The following is a 20,652-nucleotide window of genomic DNA, read 5'->3' as shown; positions in this document are numbered from 1 at the left end:
TGTATGGTGCTGTAGTTGTTCTGAGTTAGCATCAAAGGCATCAGGGAATTGGCCACATATTGTTCCGAGACAAGCTCCTCAGTAGTGGGTACCAGTGTTGTCTTGGCCAGTTTGGAGCTATCAGGATTATCCTTGGATGTTCTTCCTTGATTTTTAGCAGTATTTTGTATATCAAGGGGAGAGGTGGGAATGCATATGCTGTTAGGCCTTTCCAGCTGAAGATCCACTTTCCATGCTAGTGGGTGGAATGTCCTTGTGCAGAATTTTTTGAGTTGGTGATTGTGAGGAGATGCAAATAGATCTATCTGAGGCATTCCCCACTTCCTTGAAATGGTCCTGAAGATGTCCGGGTGCAGGTGCCATTCGTGAGCATCTGATGTGGTCCTGCTTAAAATGTCATCTTGCCTGCAGCTGGATGTTGTAGCTGAGTGCCAGGGTCCACAGTTCCAAAGTCATTCTGCATAGGGGGTATGAATGAGTGCCTCCCTGTTTGTTGATGTACCACATGACTGTGGTGTTGTCTGTCCTTATCAACAGCTGGCCCTCTTTGAGAAATGGTCTGAACTTTTGGATAGCCAGTTTTACAGCCAGCATTTCTTTTAGGTTGATGTGCAGGTGAAGTTGATCCTGAGTCCACAATCCTTGCCCCCATCCTTGGTCCTGTTGTAATGCTCTGGCTTGCTTGACCTCTGTGAAAGGGAAGGCCTGTGTTGGACCGGCATGCCTGGGCCCACCATAGGAACTCCTGTTTTAAGCATGGAATTAGTGGGATTTCTGTTTCGAGGCTGTGCCTGTGTTGGGACCATAAAGTACCACTGTAGTTTTCTCATATGTAGTCTGGCAAATGGGACCAAAATTATGCATGATGCCATGAAGCCCAAGGCCTGCAGAACCTTTCTTGCTGTTAATTTGTTCAGCTTTGTTAGTGCCAAGAAGTAAAGAGGAGTTCTTTTGTTTTTCTGTAGTTAGGAATGCCATTTGTCTCACTGTGTCCAATTCCGCTCCCAAGAATGTCCTTGTTTGGGATGGTATCAGCCTTGACTTTTGTAGATTGACTGTGTATCCCAGTGCTTGTAGCAAGTAAATGACCCTTTGTAAATCTGTTGTCAACTTGCTTTTGTTGTCCCCTTGTAGCAGGCAGTTGTCCAGGTATGGGTAAATATGAATTCTGTAGTCTGCAGTATACTGATGCCAGGCATTTTGTGAATACTCTAAAGGCAATGCTGAGAATTGATAGTGCTCTGATCCTGCAAGAAATCTGAGGTATCTTCTGCAGATTGGTCTATGCCTCCTTGAGATCTAGAGTTACCAGCCAACACTCCTTGCCCAGCATGGAAGAAGTTGCTGTAGGGTCAGCATTTTGAATTTTGGGACAATGATGTATGTATTCAAGGTGGACAGGTCGAATTGGTCTCCAACTTTTTCCTTTCTTGGAACTAGGAATAGTCTGGAGTAGAACCCCTTTCCTTGCTCTGCTGTAGGCACTTTTTCCACAGCTCTCATGTTTGCCAACTCCATTATCTGTTGTAAAGCTTCTGTTTTTGATTTGGAGGTAGATTTGGCATTCCTCTTTTGACTGGTATAGTGTGGAAGTGGAATCGGTAACCTTGATGTATAATTTGTAGAATCCACTTGTCTTTTGTTATGTGGTGCCAGTTCTTTGCAAATAAGGTTAACCTTCCGCCTAGTGGAGCTGGTATTTGTTCCCTGGTAGGCGGACTTAGGAGTAAGTCACTGTGGCTGTGTTGAAGTAGTGGCAGTGGCTGTGTCTGTGCCTCTGTTGTTACCTTACCTCCTCTGGTTTGGTTTCTGCCCTATTCCTGCCCCTTTGAAATTTTGTGGAGTCAGGAAAGGACCAATTTTCAGTTCCTGCTAAACCTTGGGGTTGAACCTGCAGGAAATCTTTAACAGTTTGAACTGATTTTGCCTTTTCTTCCATTTTCTTCATAACCTGCTGGGCAGGTGCACCAAACAAACTTGTCTTATCCATAGGAGCATCTAACAATTTAGCTTTAACATGATCCGTAGAGCTTGCTCTTAGCCATGCATGCCTTCTTATCACCGTGCCAGTCATGCCCGATCTAAATGAAGCCTCCAGTGCATCATAGCCACATTTTAAGGAATGGTTACTAACCTGTTGTATGTTATTTACCATTTCTAATACATATTTCTTGTCAAGAGATTCATCAGTGGTTAATTTTTAGTTAACTGATCAAGCATAAACTCTTGGTATTGTATCATGTGAAACTGGCAGTTTAAAGCTCTAGCTGAGAGAGTAGCTGAAGTGTATACTTTTTACCCCATCTGTCTAATGACCTTGCTTCCCTTTCAGAAGGAGTAGGGTTTTAGCTATGCTACTGCCTTGGGACCCTGGGATATAGTTTCTGGGTCTGCAAGGGGGCCTTGTAAAGGTGGTGATGAGTATCTGGCACCCTGTAAAATCTGTCTGGTTTGGCAGGGGCTGGGGTAATGAATCTGGAGCAGAGCAGACATCATTAAAAGCATCATCTACCACAGAGAACAGGAGGTATAGCTAAGGGCCTGTGCTGTGGAAGGTGCAGAAAGGTTCTAAGTCTTTTCGAATCTGAGAAATCCTGCTGCTGCCATTGGAACTGCTCTCGCATGGCATGTAAGGTTTCCCGGAGAATTCTTCTGGAGGATGCAGCTGGAATGGATTCTTCAGCATCAGAATCCTCAAAATTGGAGAAAGGGCCTCTGGCTGGTCAGTAATGTCTGATTCATCAGCAGAATCATCAGAGGATACTGGCTCGGGGCTCTGCCCTAGGTCTCTTATCTGGGGGCTGAGAGGCCCTGTCTGGGTGAGATTGAGATCCTCTAATTAAAGAAATTAAATCTTCTGCCAAAGTAAGCATTTGAGAACTAGAAGAGGGCCTGGTTGAGGGTGGTTTAACAGGCACTGATTTGGTAGTCTTGGCTGCTTTAGCCCTGGCAAAGGCCTTAATGGACATGGCTGCTGGAGGCCTAGCCGCACCAAGTGCTGGGGTAGAGACATCCAGGGGAATGGTGTCTGATAAGTCAGTGGGTAAAGTTTCAGAGGCCGATTCAAGAATTGTAGCAGGGACCTCAACTGTAGAGATAAATTCGGCTGTACCTAGATCAGTTTTCTCGGTTTGTTTGCTTGCGTGGTTTCAGGCGAAACCGCGGACCGCTTTGGCAGAAAGTGTAGTCGGCCGTTCCGACGAGATAATGTAACCAAAGTCAGAACCAAAACTGTTCTGCAAACTCTGACCGGTTGAAAGAAGCACAGGCGAACAGGCTGCTACGTTGTGGGCTGGGCCTAAACAAGGCAGACAGTAAGAATGGAACTCTTTATGAGGTATTTGTTTGCCATAGGTTACTCTATTATTACGTTTTTCTGACAACGGCTGAGGTAAGATAGAGTCCCCAACGGGGTACTTAGCTAGAAGTCTTCAAGTAGTATTCGGTAGAAATAATCTCTGGATCCGACCGACCGCACACTGCGCAACAGCTTCTGCTTCGGGCGCCAGCAAGAAAGACTGAGGAAAATGGCGTCGGCTGATGCCTTTATACCCCAAGACCCACAGAGATGACGTCGGGTGAAGTGCGACATCAGGACCCGGACTTTGGAATCCGGCCGACTGTAGGGCTGCCTGACGACAGGACAACCCAGCTGTTATGACTGCAGATGCATCCATGAAGGACATCTTCTCTAGTGCAAATTTCACACTCCTCAAAACTGAGGTGGAGTCCTTCAAAGCCCCCGGGCCTGTGGAAAATATGGCCCAGACTGCACAACCCTTTATAAACGCATTCTATGAACACCTTCAGGAACACCATCAGGAATGCATGGATCATGCAATCCCAAATAAAACCAAGTCCCAATCCTCCAAAGGCAGATGTCCTGTCTGGTGGACCCCAGCCATAAACAAACTATACAATAGAAGGAGGAAGCTACTACATAAGAACAAAATCCCAAAAAGGGAAGGCATCTCTGATCAGTATTAGCAAAAAACTACGGGCACTTATAAAATCGTCTAAGGCCAACTTCGAGAGAAAAATTGCACAGGACACTAAGAATAATCACAATGCTTTCTTTAATTATGTTAGGAACCTGGGTGGGAATTCCTAGATATGCTCAGAATTAGTCCAAAATGACAAAAAATACACCGAACCCACAGACATTGCCAACATCCTAGCTGACAGGTTCAGCGCAAACCCCCCCCCCCCACCAAAAGGGCAAATATCTATCCCAGCAGAGTGCTGCTCCCCTGACATCTCAGATGCTCAGGTAAGAGCTGCCCTCTCCAAAGCAAAAGACACAGCATCAATGGGACCAGACGGTGTCCCGGGCTGTGTCCTACATGAACTCCAAGAAGAGCTAAACCCAAACATAAAGCTACTGTTCAATCTCAGCCTTACTACAGGATATGTACCCAAAGAGTAGCGTACAGCAACAGTGGTCCCTCTCCACAAAGGTGGTGCCTCAATAGATTCTGGAAACTATCGCCCCATAAGCTTGACTAGCTTGGTCTGCAAAGCTATGGAAAGGATCATCATGGACCTCATAAATAAAGATATTGGGGACCTACAGACACTGGATCCTACCCAGTTTGGCTATGTTAAGGGCAGATCCTGCCTCTTAAACCTGGTTGATTTTTTCGAAACAGTCACTTAGGCCATTGACGAGGGGAAGGTGGTCCACACAGCCTACCTGGACCTCGCAAAAGCCTTTGATACAATACCCCACTCGGGCATTATAGATAAGCTCACCAGCAAACTGGCTCAAGGACAGAACCCACATGGTTAGAATTGCTGGAGCCATGTCAGACTCCAAACCAGTTACAAGTGGTGTCCCACAAGGCTCAGTCCTGTGACCTCTCTTGTTCGGTACATATTTCTCAGAGGTACACGCCAACACGGAAGGACTGTGGCTGACCAAGTTTGCAGATGACTGCAAACTGAGCGCCATAATAGACACTCCAGCCGACACAAGCATCCTCCAAAAGGGCCTCACAGAAACAGACAACTGGTGCCAGAGCCATGGCCTCAAGCTAAATGCCAAAAAGTGTACAGTCATCCCCTTTGGCAAAAACAAAGTGCCCACAAATTACCACATAGGTGGTAATCCATTAAGTACAGAAGAAGTAATTAGGAACCTGGAGACCCAAGTTGACAGCAATCTCTCATTTGACAACCACGTGGCCAAAGTGGTTAGAAAAACATTTTATATAGCCCACCTAATCATGAAGGGATTCACATCTAGATCAGGGGAGGTCATTATGCCTCTTTACTCCTCCCTTATCAGGCCCATACTTGAGTACAATGCCCCTTTTGGGATGTACCTTACCAGACACTTGCAGCAACTGGAAAAAACCCAAAAGTACCTCACCAAGAGGATCGAAGGGCTCAAACAGATGTCATATGCTGCCCGGTTAAAGAAACTCCAGCTCTACTCAGTGGCATACCGCCTGCTCAGAGGCAATCTGTGCCTGACGTATAAAGCCATGTCCAACCCGGAATTAATGGACACGCTGCACCTCAGAAAATCCAAATCCTATCGAGCTACGTGCTTGAGAGACTTGAACCTCAGCACTGAAATGGTATGCTGATTAACAGTCTGGCCTAAGCACACCACAGTTTTTTCCTACTTCTCCATATCTGCTCATTCACAGCTTGCTACCACAGCTCACAGTACAATACTGCTTGCATACTCCTTGACTGGTTAGTACTTTAAACAACCCAGTTACAATACCAGAATCAGCATTTTCAATATGATTCACCGAATAATGACAATCATTTCTAGCTAAACAAAATGTAAACAATTTAAAAACATGCTTTATTGCACTGGTGTGTGTGCATTATTTACTATGGGAAACATACCCACTAAAAGCATTCTCCTTTACAAGCAGCTGCTCTGGTGACTTTTCGGAGGGCTTTGTTTCACCCATCTGGGTGCGTACACACTCTGCAACTTCAGAACCTAGAGCCGCTTCTATGTCCTCTGGATCCACATCATCAAACCAAATGTCTGGCCTGGTAAACAAAAGGCAACATAAGCAGACATTTTACTAACAGAGATACAACTTACAAGAAGTGCATGCTTTTACATTTAACTCTTAGCAAATGCACATTAAATCAAGAAAGAAATGAAAACGGACAATTTTTTCCACCCTCCAGAAACTTAACAGGAATGAGCACATTACTAAACTGTCCAACACCTTTGACTTATGCACAACACCTGAAGAACTAAATCCAGTAAGTCATTGATGTCTTCCAGATCTAGTCTATTCCCATTCTGGATACTACAGTTCAGGCTCTATTGTCGTTCCAGCACTCTAGCACAGAAACTAGCAGCCCTCACCATGTAGAACAGAAAATAATAAAAACATTCTTACCATAACAGTTGATGTGCTAAAGAACCCTCCTCGATACACCTATGATTGGCTTCTTCCTCTCTTCTGTTCCAATGACGCATTATTTTTCTTAGAAGCTTTTGCACTCAGAGTCATGAAGACAATATACCAGTGCAAGCAGCTATGCCTCTAGGGGAGGAGCCTTTGGCTGCAGCATTTTATCACTGGTGGTGGCACATCGGATAGTACAGGACAATGCAGATGGTGGCTCCCAGCTCTTCCCTCCCCAAACAGGAGTTAAGAGTACATATTACATAACTCACCATGCTGTAGTAATCAAACAATTGACTGGGAAGTAGTGTCAGAAGTGGACATTAATCCGGAGCCAGATCATTCTGACAATCACATGTTCTTACATGGCTGCTGATCCCAGGATGTGGCCATGAGCACAGAGTCCAGCTTAAAAGGCAACAATTCATGTACTTTATATTCTTTGTTATAGCCAAGACAAGACAAGACAAGTGGAATGAATATACCAATAACTGTTCCTGTCCCAAAATAAAAGTACAAAAAGCAACAGTAAAAGGTTTGTGTATATATGTATATATACATGTGCATAAATAAATTCACGCAACTATGAAAATCCACCTGTAAACAGCATGCAAGTCAGATGTCTTAAAACCTTATAAGAAAAAAAAAACATACTGCTAAAGAAAAACAGTGGTAAGAAAAATGGTACTGCTACAGTTTCATTTCCCACATCAGACCTTATAAACTCTGAAGTCCCCATTGGGTTACTTTCGTATCGCAAATGCTAACATAGTGTAAATGCATACAATTTACAACTCCTGTTTTACATTGTTCACATGCATTAGTGATAAAAGTACAAAGAAGGCATCAAACAGCTGATTATATTAATACTAATGAAATTCCGATGTTGATTAGTAATGGTTTATATTCAGCTGCTTGCTGTACTGTTTTACTCGTAGCAACGTCTACTATCTGATGCCAGTTTATTTTACCTAAATGGCCATGACTATAGCTGTAGGGTTCTTAAAAACAGCTCCCTTACCTGGTTAACAAAAGAAAAAAGTACATGATCTACTGATCTTGATGAAGCTGTCCAACTCTATATACATACAGTAGTAATACTGAAAGGAGAATATTTACTAGCAACAAAGATCGTACTGTTCAATAACTCATGACAACAGTAAAAAAGAAGTTACGTACTCAGCATAACTTTCCATCTGAGTAGGTACTTCATTTGACTGCAACCTGTGGGTATCGGATCCGAGCCGGCAGCTAAGATCCACGCTCCTAGCTCCTCCCCCCTACCCATAATCCCCTGCTGCCTACTGTATTACCTCAGATCAAGTTTGCTCAGTCCAAAAATTTACACCTTCGACAGAGGATCAAGTACTGCCTAACCTCATGAAAAAACATTTTTCAGGTGACCAGGTATCACGATATGGTTAGGGGGCATGGAGGGGGGGGGGGGGGGTCGGTTGCAGACAAATGAAGTACCTACTCAGATGGAACGTTATGGTGAGTACATAACTTCTTTATCTGAAGTAGTTACTTCATTTGTTCTGCAACCTGTGGGACAGAGTCCCCAGCTACCTATAAAAATAACCCTGGGTGGCCTTACGGAAGGATATTCCGAAGCACCGCGGAGCCAAAGGAAGCCCTGCTCCTCGAAATCGTGTCCAATTTATAATGGGAAATGAACGTATGAGGAGAGGACCAAGTAGCTGCTGAACATATGTCGTCCAGAGGAACCCTGGACCAGAAGGCTGCTGATGCAGCAATGGAGCAGGTTGAATGAGCATGGATTCCCATAGGAACTGGTTTACCCGAGGACATATACCCGTGGATTATGCACTGAGAAATCCAATTAGCTAGGGTTACTTTAGAAATTGTCTTTCCCATAGCTGATTTGGCGAAAGACACAAACAACTGATCAGACTTGCGAAAATCTTTAATCCCGTGCAGGTAGAAATGTAGTTGCCTGTGTACATCCAGTTTGTGCAATGTGTACTCCCCTTTGTTCTGAAAATTTGAAAAGAATACCGGTAAACTGATTGATTGGTTAATATTTGACTCTGAAGCCATCTTTGGTAGGAAAGACGGGTTAGTCCTGAGAGACACTCTATCCTTGTGAAAAATGAGGTAGGAGGTTTCATGCACAGGGCTTGGAGTTCTGAAACCCTCATGGCTGAGCCACTAAAAAGGCCATTTTCCAAGACAGGAATTTTAATGGAACCGAGGTGGCAGGCTCAATAGGTGGACTCGTCAAAGCTTGTAAGACTAAAGTCAAGTCCCATGGAGGAACCACCGATTTCACTGGTGGTTTCAAAAGAAAAATGACCCTCAAGAAGGTTTTGCATATCTTTGAAGATGCTACAGATCCCAGTCCATCTCCCACGTGAAAATGGGAAATGGCTGCTAGTTGCACCTTAACTGTGGAAGCGCTCGCTCCTTTTTGAAAGATTAGTGACAAAAAAATCCAGAATTGTTGGAATAGGGACTGTAAAAGTATCCAGGCCCTTGCCTTCGGCCTAGATGGAAAAAGGTTTCCATTTACTATTGTAAATTTTTCTGGTAGCAAGCTTATGGGCCACCACCAGAATGGCCTTCACTGGTGATGAGATACCAGGAGTCCTAGCCAACAGAGGAATTGGATCAACCAAGTAGTCAGCTTGAGGCTTAGCAGGTTCGGGGTTTGACATCCCGCAGGATGCAAAATCAAATCTGGAATGGGATCCGGGATCCAGGATCCATGGAGGAACTATACTGTGAGACCGCAGATAAGGGAACCAGACCTGATGAGGCTAGAATGGGGCTATGAGGATAACTCTGCTCCCCAACCAACATGCTTTCTGAATGAACTTAGTCATAAGCGGGAGGGGGGGGGTAAGCATAAAGGAGACCGGGTGGCAAAGCATGCACCAGAGCATCTCTCGGGGTCTCCCCTGAAGGGGGAAGTATTGTGAAGTACTTGCAGCACTTTGTGTTTGACGGAGAGGCGAAAAGATCGCAGCGAGACCAACCCCATGCACGGAAGATCTGCTTCGCAACTGAAGCATTTAGAGACCACTCGTACGGGGAGAGAATCACCCGACTCAGTTTGTCCGCCAATATGTTGGACCGACCCGGAATATGCATTGCTACCAGAAAGCGGTTGGTGGATATCGCCCATTCCCACACTCTTATAGCCTCTCGGCAGAGGGGATAAGACCTGGTTCCCCCCTGTTTATGTACCAGACTCCGCCATATTGTCTGTCTGGATCGCAATAGTCCCTAGAGGGAGAAGGTCGTGGAGAGCTTGCAATGCCAAAAGCACTGCCCTCATCTCTAGGACACTGATATGGAAAGCGGCCTCAATGGGGGTCCACATGCCTTGGACGGTTCTGCTTGAACAATGCCCCCCCCCCACCCGAGGCGAGAAGCATCTGTGGTAAACGTGGCTTGGGGGTGGGGGAATTACAAAGGGTCTCCCTTGTCGCAGCTCACGCGGGTAAAGTCACCAAAGGAGGGAGTCCCTGCAAATTCTGCTCAGTGGAATAGCAGTGTTCAGCGGGTGAAACACTAGTGACCATTGAACTTGAAGAGTCCACTGTAAGATCCTCATCCATAGGCATGCATGAAGAGAGAGACTGATGGCCGCTGCCATAGACCCCAGTGCCCTCAGGACTAACTCCACCGCAGGAGCTGGGCTTCGAAGAAGGGCTAAGATCTGATGCGATAAGCTGTTCAGCCTGTCCGGGGTAAGGAGGGCCCGAGAGATGCGAGTGTCCAATTTGACCCCTATAAACTCTAAAACCTGCACTGGCTGAAGGAAGGACTTTTGAAGGTTTACGGATATGCCCAAACTCTGGGTGAGAGCTAGAGTATAATCCCTTGCAACGCAGAGTTGATGCCTGTTGGGGGCGGCAAGGAGCCAGTCGTCCAGTTACGGGAACACCTGAATGCCCTGGAGTCTCAGGTGGGCTGCAACCACTGCCATGACCTTGGTGAACACCCTGGGGGCTAAGGTGAGACCGAACGGGAGAACCCGGAATTGATAATGACAGTCTCCCAGCCGGAAACGGAGAAACCTCCTGGATCGCCTGTCCATCAGAATTTGGTAGTACGCATCCTTGAGGTCTATGGAGCACATCCAGTCGTTCTCCCGAAGAAGGGGAAGAATAGACTAAAGAGTGACCATGCGGAACTTCTCCATGGGGACGAACAGGTTCAGGGCGGAGAGATCTAGAATCGGTCTTAAGTCCCCCGTCTTCTTTGGCACCAAAAAGAACCTGGAGTAGTAGCCCAATCCGGACTGGTCTGGGGGGACGGGCTGAATGGCTCTTTTCTAGCAGCTTTGACACCTCTAAAGCTGCTGCCTCCCTTTGATCGGGTGGAACATCGGGGAGGCGCCTGACTTTAGGGGGTAGTTTCATGAAGGGAATGGAGCAACATCTGGATATGATTCGGAGCACCCATCGATCTGTCATGGACTCCCAATTTGACAGATGCTCCGATAAACGCCCACCGACTGCCTCCAGAGAGGGACAGCCGGGTAAGCCCTCAGAGCTGTTGCGCGGGCCTGCCAGGAAAGGTTCCCTAGACCCGAAGTTACATGGCCCCCCCTCTACCTCTGGGCCGGCGTCCACCTTGTCCTCCTCTGCCTCTAGAGGACGAGGGGTCCGAAGCTGGATGGGACTGCCGAGACTTGCGGAACCACAACTTCTTTTGTCCCCTCCGATTCCTTGAAAAGGATAGTTGGGGATTCGAGAAGTGGACCCAGACGGCAGACAGCATCTTCCCATTCTTCTCGCTTTGGACCAGCGTCTCGTGTACGGTCTTGCCAAAAAGTGAAGATCCGTCAAAGGGCACATTCGCGAAGGACGCCTTGAAGAGTTCTGCGAATTCACAAAGGCAGAGCCAGGCGTGACGCCGTAAGACAATCCCTGCTCCGCTAGCCCTCGCGGCTCCTGCCGTAGCATGAGAGTAACCACATGGACGTGTTAGAGATGGACTTTAGAGTGGCCATACGAGTCGCAAATGTGCTTTTATTCACGACCGTCGTGGACTCTGGGGGTGCTGCAGCGTACTCCTTAAGTTTCGCTGTAGCCTGATAATGTGTGCCATATAGTTCAGCTCCCTTATGGAGAAGGTTGCTGAAGCCAACATCCACTTTCCAATGCGGTCCATCGCCCGAGATTCCTTATCCGGAGGATGGACAGAGGAACTCTCCTGTGCAAGTTCCTTCTTCGTGGCGGCCGCCACCAACATGGCATCAACAGGGGACCCCTTAGCCCAGGACTGCCTATCTGCGAGGAGGCTAAGAACTTTGTCAGGACGTCTGGGGATTGGCTCCACGATGTCGGGCTCTTTCCACACCCTGGTAGTGATTAATTCCACCAGGGGTTCAGCTGGGGGGGGGGGTGGACACCCAGGAGGTAGACGGGCCTGCCTCAAAACGCCTCCAGGAACACAGATTCGTCTGAGGAAGGTTTTAGGGCAGACCACCCCCCTCTAATACGTAACATTTCCATGATGTCTCCAAAGGAGACATCCTCGGGGGGGGGGGGTGACCTTGGGGAACCCTCCCCTTCATCCAAATCTGTGTCTGTGGTGAGGGACTCAGGGGAGTCCAGGTGCCTCCTTTTACACTGCCGTTTACGAGGCATCTCCTCAGTGGGACTGTCCAAGGAGGGCTCACCCACGGGTTCCTCTTCCTCCAAGGGAACTAACTGGAGGGTTTGAGCAGGCTGTCCCATAGGATGGATGGAGGATAGACCCACATGCATAGGGGGAGCGGGAGGATCCAAGGCCCGGACCGGGGATCTGGAAGACATCAACAGCACCCTCTCCACTACCTCAAAAGCCGAAGGAGAATTACTTTCCCCAGGCTCTGAAAGTAGTCTCCTTGGCTCTGAAGCAGGGATCGGCGTCAGAGCCGAAACGGTCGGATCCTAGAGAGAAGTGTGCTCTGACCTAAAATGCGCCAGACACACACCAATCCCCACGGATCCGATGCTCGGCCCTCTGCCCTGAGAGCTAGGATCAGACATGCTCGAGGGTACGGTCGGCGAAGATACCAAAGCTATCGGCACCGACGAAACCCCGGCTCTGAAAGGGCCCGGATCCGATGACTCCAAAGCCCTAAAGCGGGTCGGAGAAGGAGTGATCGGAGCAAAGAGAGGGGCTGTGCTCCCCCTTGAGGAGGGGAGGCAAGAGCATCCCCATCTGCATTTGGGTCTGCAGGAATGGACACATCATCCGATCCATGTCCGTGTCGGTAAGGCTCCTGGTCGACCTAGAAGAAGTCGTTGAGGCGGGCCAGAAGGGCCGCCTCGATGACCTCGAAGGAGACTTGTACTCCGGCGAGAAACAAGGCGAACAGAGCCGAGAGGGGGAGGATCCGGAGACCTTCGAAGGAGAGCTAACAACTTTCGATGGAGGGGCTGAGGGGTGAGCCTCAGCCCGCCTTTTATGAAACCTGTGCTTATCTTTCTCTTTATGTCTCTTTTCTTTAGAGACAGAAGCACTAGAGTCCCCGGAACTCTGCACAGCAGAGGGAGTTTGAGTCCCAGGCAGAGCAGGGGGAGATAAAGGCACCGGGGCTATGGTAGCAGCCTGAGCCTTCGAGGGGGAGGAAGAAGAAACAGAGTCCTGGGGAAGTAAGCCCGCCAGGATCAGCTTGTTCTTCCTGTCCCTAATTGCTAGGGGATTAAAGGCTGCACAAATTTGACAAGCCGTTGATAAATGGGCCACTCCCAGGCACAAAACGTACTGAGTGTGGCCATCAGCTGGGGAAAGCTTATGGCCACACTCAGAGCACTTAGAAAAAATGGCCTTGGGCCCTTCAGCCATCACAGATACACACACCCAAACACTAAGGGGGGAGGGGAACAACATGCGACGCTAGCGAATACGAATAAAACTACCACAGAAAAGGGGTTCTAATACTCTAATTCTACTAGGGGAATTAACACCACAACACACGCTAACTAAAAATTTAAAGATGTTTTCTCGGAGAGAAAAAAGGTAACGATCTCACCAAGCCTAAGGAGCTCTTCACAAGTAGCTGCTTCAGCCGCTGCAAACTAGATCTGAGGTAATACAGTAGGCAGCAGGGGATTATGGGTAGGGGAGGAGCTAGGAGCTCGGATCTTTTAGCTAGTGAAGCTGCTGGCTCGGATCCGAGATCGGATCAGATACCCACAGGTTCCAGAACAAATAAAGTTACTACTTCAGCTCATACAGTTATACCATACAAGTCATAGGAAGCGCTGCTGAAGAAATATTGTACATAAAATTTTTAGGGAAAAAAAAAAAATTTCACATCTACCTTTCAGCATACATACACCAATCACTGGCTTAAACACAACAATAACTTTGTGCAGTAAGGTGAGAGAACCCATGCCCTTATGTGGAGCTAGTCATCACCCTAACTTGAGAGGGCTTCCTTGTTTTATACCGCGATGATTTTCTACATTGTCAAGACATCACTACAGGGTAAAAAAGTGACTAGGCTGGATCATTCTTTGAAATTTGCAATCATATGCAGAACTGGTGGTAAAGCATGAAATTAGTAAAGAAATCCTGATTGCTATAGGGGTGGGAGACAGCACATCCATCATCAACCCCCCTCCTTAAATTACTCCTTAAGTACAAAGAAAGTACAGTTTTGTACCTACCATAAATGTAGATGTTCGAGGATCCACATTGCTGCAGTCCTAACCATTGGGTAGTCCGCTGTCCAGTCGGCCTGAATACCAAAGTATATGGCTGACGTCGGTCAAGGCGCATTAGACTGATGTCAGGACGTCAGGGTACTAATGCGCATGACCGACGTCATATCCTCAGTCTTTTCTTGCCCCAGATGTCAGAAGACCCCAAAAAGACAAGGCCCACACCAAAAACACCAAAAAGCCCTGCACCAAACATATGTACAATATATACAAAATTACAAGAATATAGCCTAACCCACACCACCACCCCTAAACACAGAGGGAAGGAGGGAGGTAAATTGGACTGCAGCAATGTGGATCCTCGAACATCTACATTTATGGTAGGTACAAAACTGTACTATGTTCTTCATTCCACATTGCTGCAGTCCTAACCATTGGGTAGAATCCCAAAGCAGAGGTAAGGGAGGCTGGCAAATCATAAAGAAGCAGGAGCTGTCAACATGCCTTGCAAAATAGCAGTGGCAAAACCAGCCCTAGATTTAGAGTAGAGAGGAAGGTGGTAATGCTTAGAGAAAGTATGCACTGAACTCCAAGTAGCTGCCTCCAAAATATCCTTAGTTGCCACCCCCCTTAGAAATGCTGTAGAAGTGGCAGTAGCCCTAGTGGAATGGGGCCTAATCCCAGCTGGAATCTCCTTGCCATGATGGGAACAACAAAAAGAAATGCAAAACCCAATCCACTTAGAAATAGTTTGCTTAGACACAGGCTTGCCCTGAGAACTCAAAGCAAAAGAAACAAACAACTGCTGAGACTGCCTGAAATCCTTAGTCCTGCTTAAATAATAACGCAACTGCCTATGTACATCTAAAGTGTGCAAAATCTTTTCCCCCTTATTTTGGGGATCTGCATAGAAAGTAGGCAAATGAATAGTTTGGTTTAAAGCCACACTAGAAACCACCTTAGGCATAAAGGAAGGATTAGTACGTAATGATACCCTATCCTTATGGAAAATCAAAAGGGCTCTACTGCCATAAGGGCCTGCAATTCAGAAACCCTTCTTGCAGAAGTAATAGCCAACAAAAAGCAGTCTTCCATGACAAGTATTTCAATTCAGCAGTAGCGCATGGCTCAAAAGGTTGTAGAGTAAGTTTCTCCAACACAAAATTGAGATCCCAAGCAGGAGTAGGAGCTCTCTGGGGGTCTTATATTCTTTGCCCCTCTAAGAAACTGCTTGAACAAAGGATGCGAAAACAATGGTGGGTCACAATCATAGTGAGCTGAAATTGCTGCAGCATGAATCTTAATGGAAGAGAAAGACAAACCTTTGTCCAATAACTCAGTAAGATATTGAAGAGCCACACTCAAATTAGGCTCAGAAATCTCCAAATTCTTTGCTGCACTCCAAAATAAAAATCTCTTCCATTTTTCTGTTTACACTTTCCTTGTACTAGGTCTTCTGGCTTCCATAATCACATTTAAAACTTGTTGAGGAAGTTGAGACCTGCTGTGTTTCAAAACAGAATATGCCAGGCTGTTAGATGAAGAGAGTGAAGCTTGACATTGAGTAGGTGACCGTCCTTCTGAGATAACAGGTGTGGAATCAAAGGTAAAGGCCATGGAGGCTTCCTTACCAGACTCCTTAGTAGTGGGTACCAGTGTTGCGAGGCCAATCTGGAGCTATTAAAATCATCCTTGGCTTGTCTTGTCTGACCTTTAGGAGCACCTTTGGGAGAAGAGGCAGAGGTGGAAAGGCATACACATGAAGATTTTTCCAACTGAAAGAAAGAGCATCCACTTTCCAAGCTGTGTGATGAAACCCCTTTGTGCAAAACTTTGGCAGCTGGTGGTTTAGTGGAGAAGCGAACAGATCTATGTCTGGAGTTCCCCATGACACTGTCAATTTCTGAAATACATGAAGATCCAGTTTCCACTCGTGGGGATCCATGATTTGTCTGCTTAACACATCTGCTAAGGAGTTCTGTGCTCCCGGCAGAAACCTTGCCTGAAGAGTTAGTTGCAAGCTGAGCGCAGTCTCCCATAAAATCATTGCTTGCCTGCATAGAGGATAAGAATGTGTTCCCCTTGTTTGTTGATGTACCACATGACAGTTGTGTTGTCTGTTAGAATCAACACCTGCCCTGGAAGAAGTAACTCCTTGAAAGCCATTAATGCAAACTGGACTGCTAACATCTCCTTCATGTTGATATGTAGATGCTGTAGTCTGGCAGGCCACTTGTCTTGTATCCACTTTCCATTTAGATGAGCTCCCAAGCAATGTCCGAGGCATCTGTCGTTAAAATCTGACTCGCCTCTGGCCGGGTCACAGAGAGTCCCTTGTTTAGGTGACATTCCTGAGCCCACCACAAAAATTCTTTTTGAATGCAAGGTATTATTTGAATGACAGTGTCCAAATCCTGGCAGTGCTGTGTCCATACATTTTGAGATACCATTGCAGCTTCCTCATATGCAGTTTGGCATTGGGAAGCACCAGAATACAAGATGCCATGAACCCTAAGGCTTGAAGGACTGTCCTTGCAGTCAGCCCGGACTGAAGAGATAGTTGATGGAAGTAACTGAAAAGATTCTTTTGTTTGTCCGGGGTTAAAAAGGCCATCTGGGCTGCTGTATTCAGTCTCACACCCAGAAAGCACATGTCTTGAGAGGGTACTAGACTGGACTTTATTTCGTTCACAGAATACCCTAGGCATCTTAGCACTGCTATGACATATTCCAAATGCTGTAGAAGGTCCTCCTTTTCTTGAGCCAGAATCAGGCAGTCGTCCAAGTAAGGATAGATTTGAATTCCTTTTAGCCTGAAGTAAGCTATCACTGGAGCCAGAACCTTTGTGAATACTCTGGGCAGTAGATAAGCCAAAGGGCAATGCAGAGAACTGATAATGAGAATTTCCAGCTCGAAACGCAGATACTTTCTGCAACTTAGTCTTATAGGCACATGAAGGTAAGCTTCCTTGAGATCTAAAGTTACCATCCAGTGATCTTTGCCCAGCAGAGGTAAAAGCTGTTGTAACGTCAACATTTTGAACTTGGGAATGTCCAGATAAGTGTTGAGGATAGACAAATCCAAAATTGGTCTCCACGTGTTCCCCTTCTTTGGTACTAGGAACAGGCGAGAATAAAATCCTAGGCCCCTTTCTGGTACAGGGACTGGCTGAATGGCCCCTATTTGGAGTAACAGAGCAATTTGCTTGTGAGCCTCTTCCTTTGTGGAGGAGGAACGTCTGGCATGCCTTTGAAAGGGGCAAGGTATGGAAATAAAACCTGTAACCGTGGTGAATGATATCCAAAACCCATCTGTCTTGAGTAATTAAATCCCAATTTTCTTTGAAAAGAGACAGTCTTCCTCCCAAAGGAGCTGCCAGACGAGAATGTACTGGCAGCTGAAAAGGCAGGTCATTGGGTCTGTTTACGAAAGGACTGACCCCTGCCCTCACCAGAAGTCTGAGCAGGAGAACTCCCTGTTCTAGGCCTAAAAGAACCTTGAGCTCTGCCCCTACCACGTCTAGACCTACCCCTAGACTGGGAATCATAAGCAGGATATGTCCATCCCTTAGTAGGCCAATTTCTGCTAAACTTCGGAGGTTGCACCTGCAAAAAATCTTTAACAGTCTGCATAGATTTAGCCTTGTCCTCCATCTTCTTTAAAACTGCTTCCACAGGCGAACCAAACAACACATCAGACTGTAAAGGAGCATCCAAAATCCTTGTCTTAACATGCTCAGCTAAATTCTGATCCCTCAACCAGGCGTGCCTGCGAAGAACAGAACCAGTGGCAGCCACCCTCGAGGAGGCCTGCACAGCATCAAAACCACATTGCAATGAATGCTTACCCACTTGTTCAGACACATGAACTAAATCCTGCAACTCTTTACACTCAATACCTTCCGCCAGAGCATCCACCTTAGATTTCAATTGTGAAAGGAGATAATTTTGATATTTTAGCATGTGAAACTGACAATTCAACGCCTCATGGCTAAAGTGGAAGAAGTATACACTTTCTTTCCCCATCTATCCAAAGCCCTTGCCTCTTTATCAGGAGGAACAGGATTTTTAACAACAGAGGCCTTAACACCTTTAGGCCCCTGAGAAACAGTTTCGGGTCTGCCCTAGGACTCTTAAAAGATACTTATGAGCTTCAGGCACCCTATAGTACCTATCAGGTTTAACAGGGGCAGGAGGCAAAGAATCAGGGTTCAGGGAAGCCTCTGCAAAAACATCTTCCACCACATTCAAAACAGGAGGTATAGCTAAGGGCCTATGCTGGGGTAAAACAAGAATTCCCTAAGCCTCTTCCTGGAATCAGAGAAATCTTGGCCTTCCCATTTAAAATGCTCCCTCATGGAATGCAGAGTCTCTGAAAAAGAAAAATCCTCAGGAGGAGAAGCTGAAGGAGTGGAATCATCCACATCAGAATAAGGAGGATACTCCTGCAAGTCTTCAGTCGAAGACTCAGAAGCCTCTGAACACTGCTCAAAACTCTCAAACTCAGGCTCCACCCTAGGCCTCTTATCAGGAGGGGGCATAGAACCCCTAATCATAGTAATCAAATCCTCTGCCATTTTAAGCATATGTTTCTTAGGCACAGAACCTGAAGTGCTAGGAGAAGCCCCCACTGAAGCAAAACCTGGCCTACCTCTCAAAGAAGTCTTGGAAACAGAAGGAGAGGCTCTAACCACCTTAGGAAGAGAGGGAAGTACAGCTACCTGAGAAGCCCCCTCAGCCTGGCCTACCTCCTGAGAGGGCACATCCTGTAACAGTAAAGTCTCTGCCTGAGACTCCAAAGAAACTCCTGGCAAAACCTCCGGCTCCACTGAGCCTTCTAAAGAACCGGCGTCCGGGACTGCGGTTCTTCAACTCTAGGCTTTGCTGCTTTGTCCTTGCGCTTTTGGACGAAGCGGGCCGGAGCATCCGGCGGCATTTTATAATTACAACGCTTCCCAAACACTAACCTGGCACAGTCTAACCTTCTCTTAATAGTGCGTTTGTTAAATCTAGCACAAGAGCGGCATCCAACAACGTCGTGCTCAGGCCCTAAACAAGGTATACACAAAGTATGGTAATCCCTATGAGGTATCTGTTTCCCACAAGAAATACAGTTATTCACTTTTCTGACATCCGGTTAAATACTGAGGCAAGAAAAACAAAATGTTCCCCAACGGGGTACTTAGCCAACTTTGATTCGGTCTGAAACTCCGACTTCAGAAAATTTCAGAACGCCAACCTGCACTCGCAAAACTGCTTCTGCATCGGACCATGCGGCAAAAAAGACTGAGGATATGACGTCGGTCATGCGCATTAGTACCCTGACGTCCTGACATCAGTCTAATGCGCCTTGACCGACGTCAGCCATATACTTTGGTATTCGGGCCGACTGGACAGCGGACTACCCAATGGTTAGGACTGCAGCAATGTGGAATGAAGAACATCAGGGGGCAATGACTGCATTCTCATTTACAGCAAAATCATCATCTCTGGATAGTGTTAAGAGAAGTAAAGCTGCACCTTAAACATTTACTTTCCCAGAATGTAAAAGTGCAGTTAAGGTAATGGCCCCATCTATGATCCACTACTCATAACATCTCTCTCTCTCCACAAAGGATATAAGCATGTGTTACCTTACATATTGCACCACACAACAGCTCTACTTCAACATTCAGAACAGGAAAGACCCTCCCCTCAGCTTCACTTTATTTACGTGGGACTTTTTCTCTTAGGTAGACTCCACTTCTCATGAACCACTGAGGAGCAGGTGAAGGCTTTCTAATGTACTAGCAAAGCAGCCTTCTTCAAAAACTATGATGGATTCTGCTGCTGGAAGGGGAGGCCAACAGTGAGATTGTGGGAATCATCCACCCCTCCAAATCCCAGTCATTAGAACGTGAAACTAGAAGGTGGTTTACGACAGTGTAGTGACTTTGCAGCCACTAACATTTCACCATTACCACCAACACTTGTATCTTCAGGTGTACACAGAGTGTGACCACGATCAAACAAAGGAAAGTCATTTGCCTGAAATATCTGCTGCGTCCTCACTCAGGAAACCAAGGTTGTGACCTTCCTGGACCCACACTGGGCAGACATGATCAAAGCAACAAGTCATCAGCTCTACTCATAATAAAAGCAATTCTTTGAAATGAGCTGACAGGTCTTCGCCCAATTTATTGACATTCCTCAGGTTTGCAACCATGGAAGAGCCCAAACCAAGAATGCTTACAGGCAAATGGAAACAAAGGGAGTTAATCATCAAGGTAAAAGTAAAACTATGAGGGAGATGAACATAATAGTGGACGTTCGAACAGATAATTGTTACAGAAGCCTTTATTACTTAGATTTCACCTCTATATTTCCTTGACATCTGGCCCGACTTCCCAAGCTCAGGATCTCTTCTTCTTACTGTAGCAGACCCAGATCCCACTATGTCCACATGAGCAGTAAAAAGTGGGTGTCAGCATACACCATATCAGAGCTTTCTTACTCCAGAAAATAACGACTATAGATCCAATGGAAAATACTGTCAAGGGATACCATACAAAGGTAGCTAAATGGTATACAGGTGCATTAGAACTGCTCATCGAGAAAAGGGCTTAACCAAGGAGAGCGTGATAGAAGGAAAGGGT

At 46.5% G+C, this 20,652-nt stretch overlaps 1 protein-coding gene across 3 annotated transcripts in view; it reads right to left on the bottom strand.

Annotated features, from left to right (window-relative positions):
- Positions 1 to 20,652, bottom strand: part of REXO4 (REX4 homolog, 3'-5' exonuclease) — a 247,492-nt gene that overhangs the window by 89,815 nt on the left and 137,025 nt on the right. For all 3 annotated transcript variants that reach the window (XM_044058230.1, XM_044058229.1, XM_044058232.1), the window contains one exon: positions 5,863 to 6,015. In XM_044058230.1, the coding sequence (XP_043914165.1) occupies positions 5,863 to 6,015 (153 nt within the window). The remainder of the gene's footprint in view (positions 1 to 5,862; positions 6,016 to 20,652) is intronic.

The sequence above is a fragment of the Protopterus annectens genome, chromosome 16.part0 (assembly GCF_019279795.1).
Source record: "Protopterus annectens isolate FY-2018-M chromosome 16.part0, PAN1.0, whole genome shotgun sequence".
In the NCBI taxonomy this organism is placed as follows: domain Eukaryota; kingdom Metazoa; phylum Chordata; order Ceratodontiformes; family Protopteridae; genus Protopterus; species Protopterus annectens.
The sequence above is the reverse complement of the archived record's forward strand: the minus strand, read 5'-3'. Positions and strand labels throughout refer to the sequence as shown.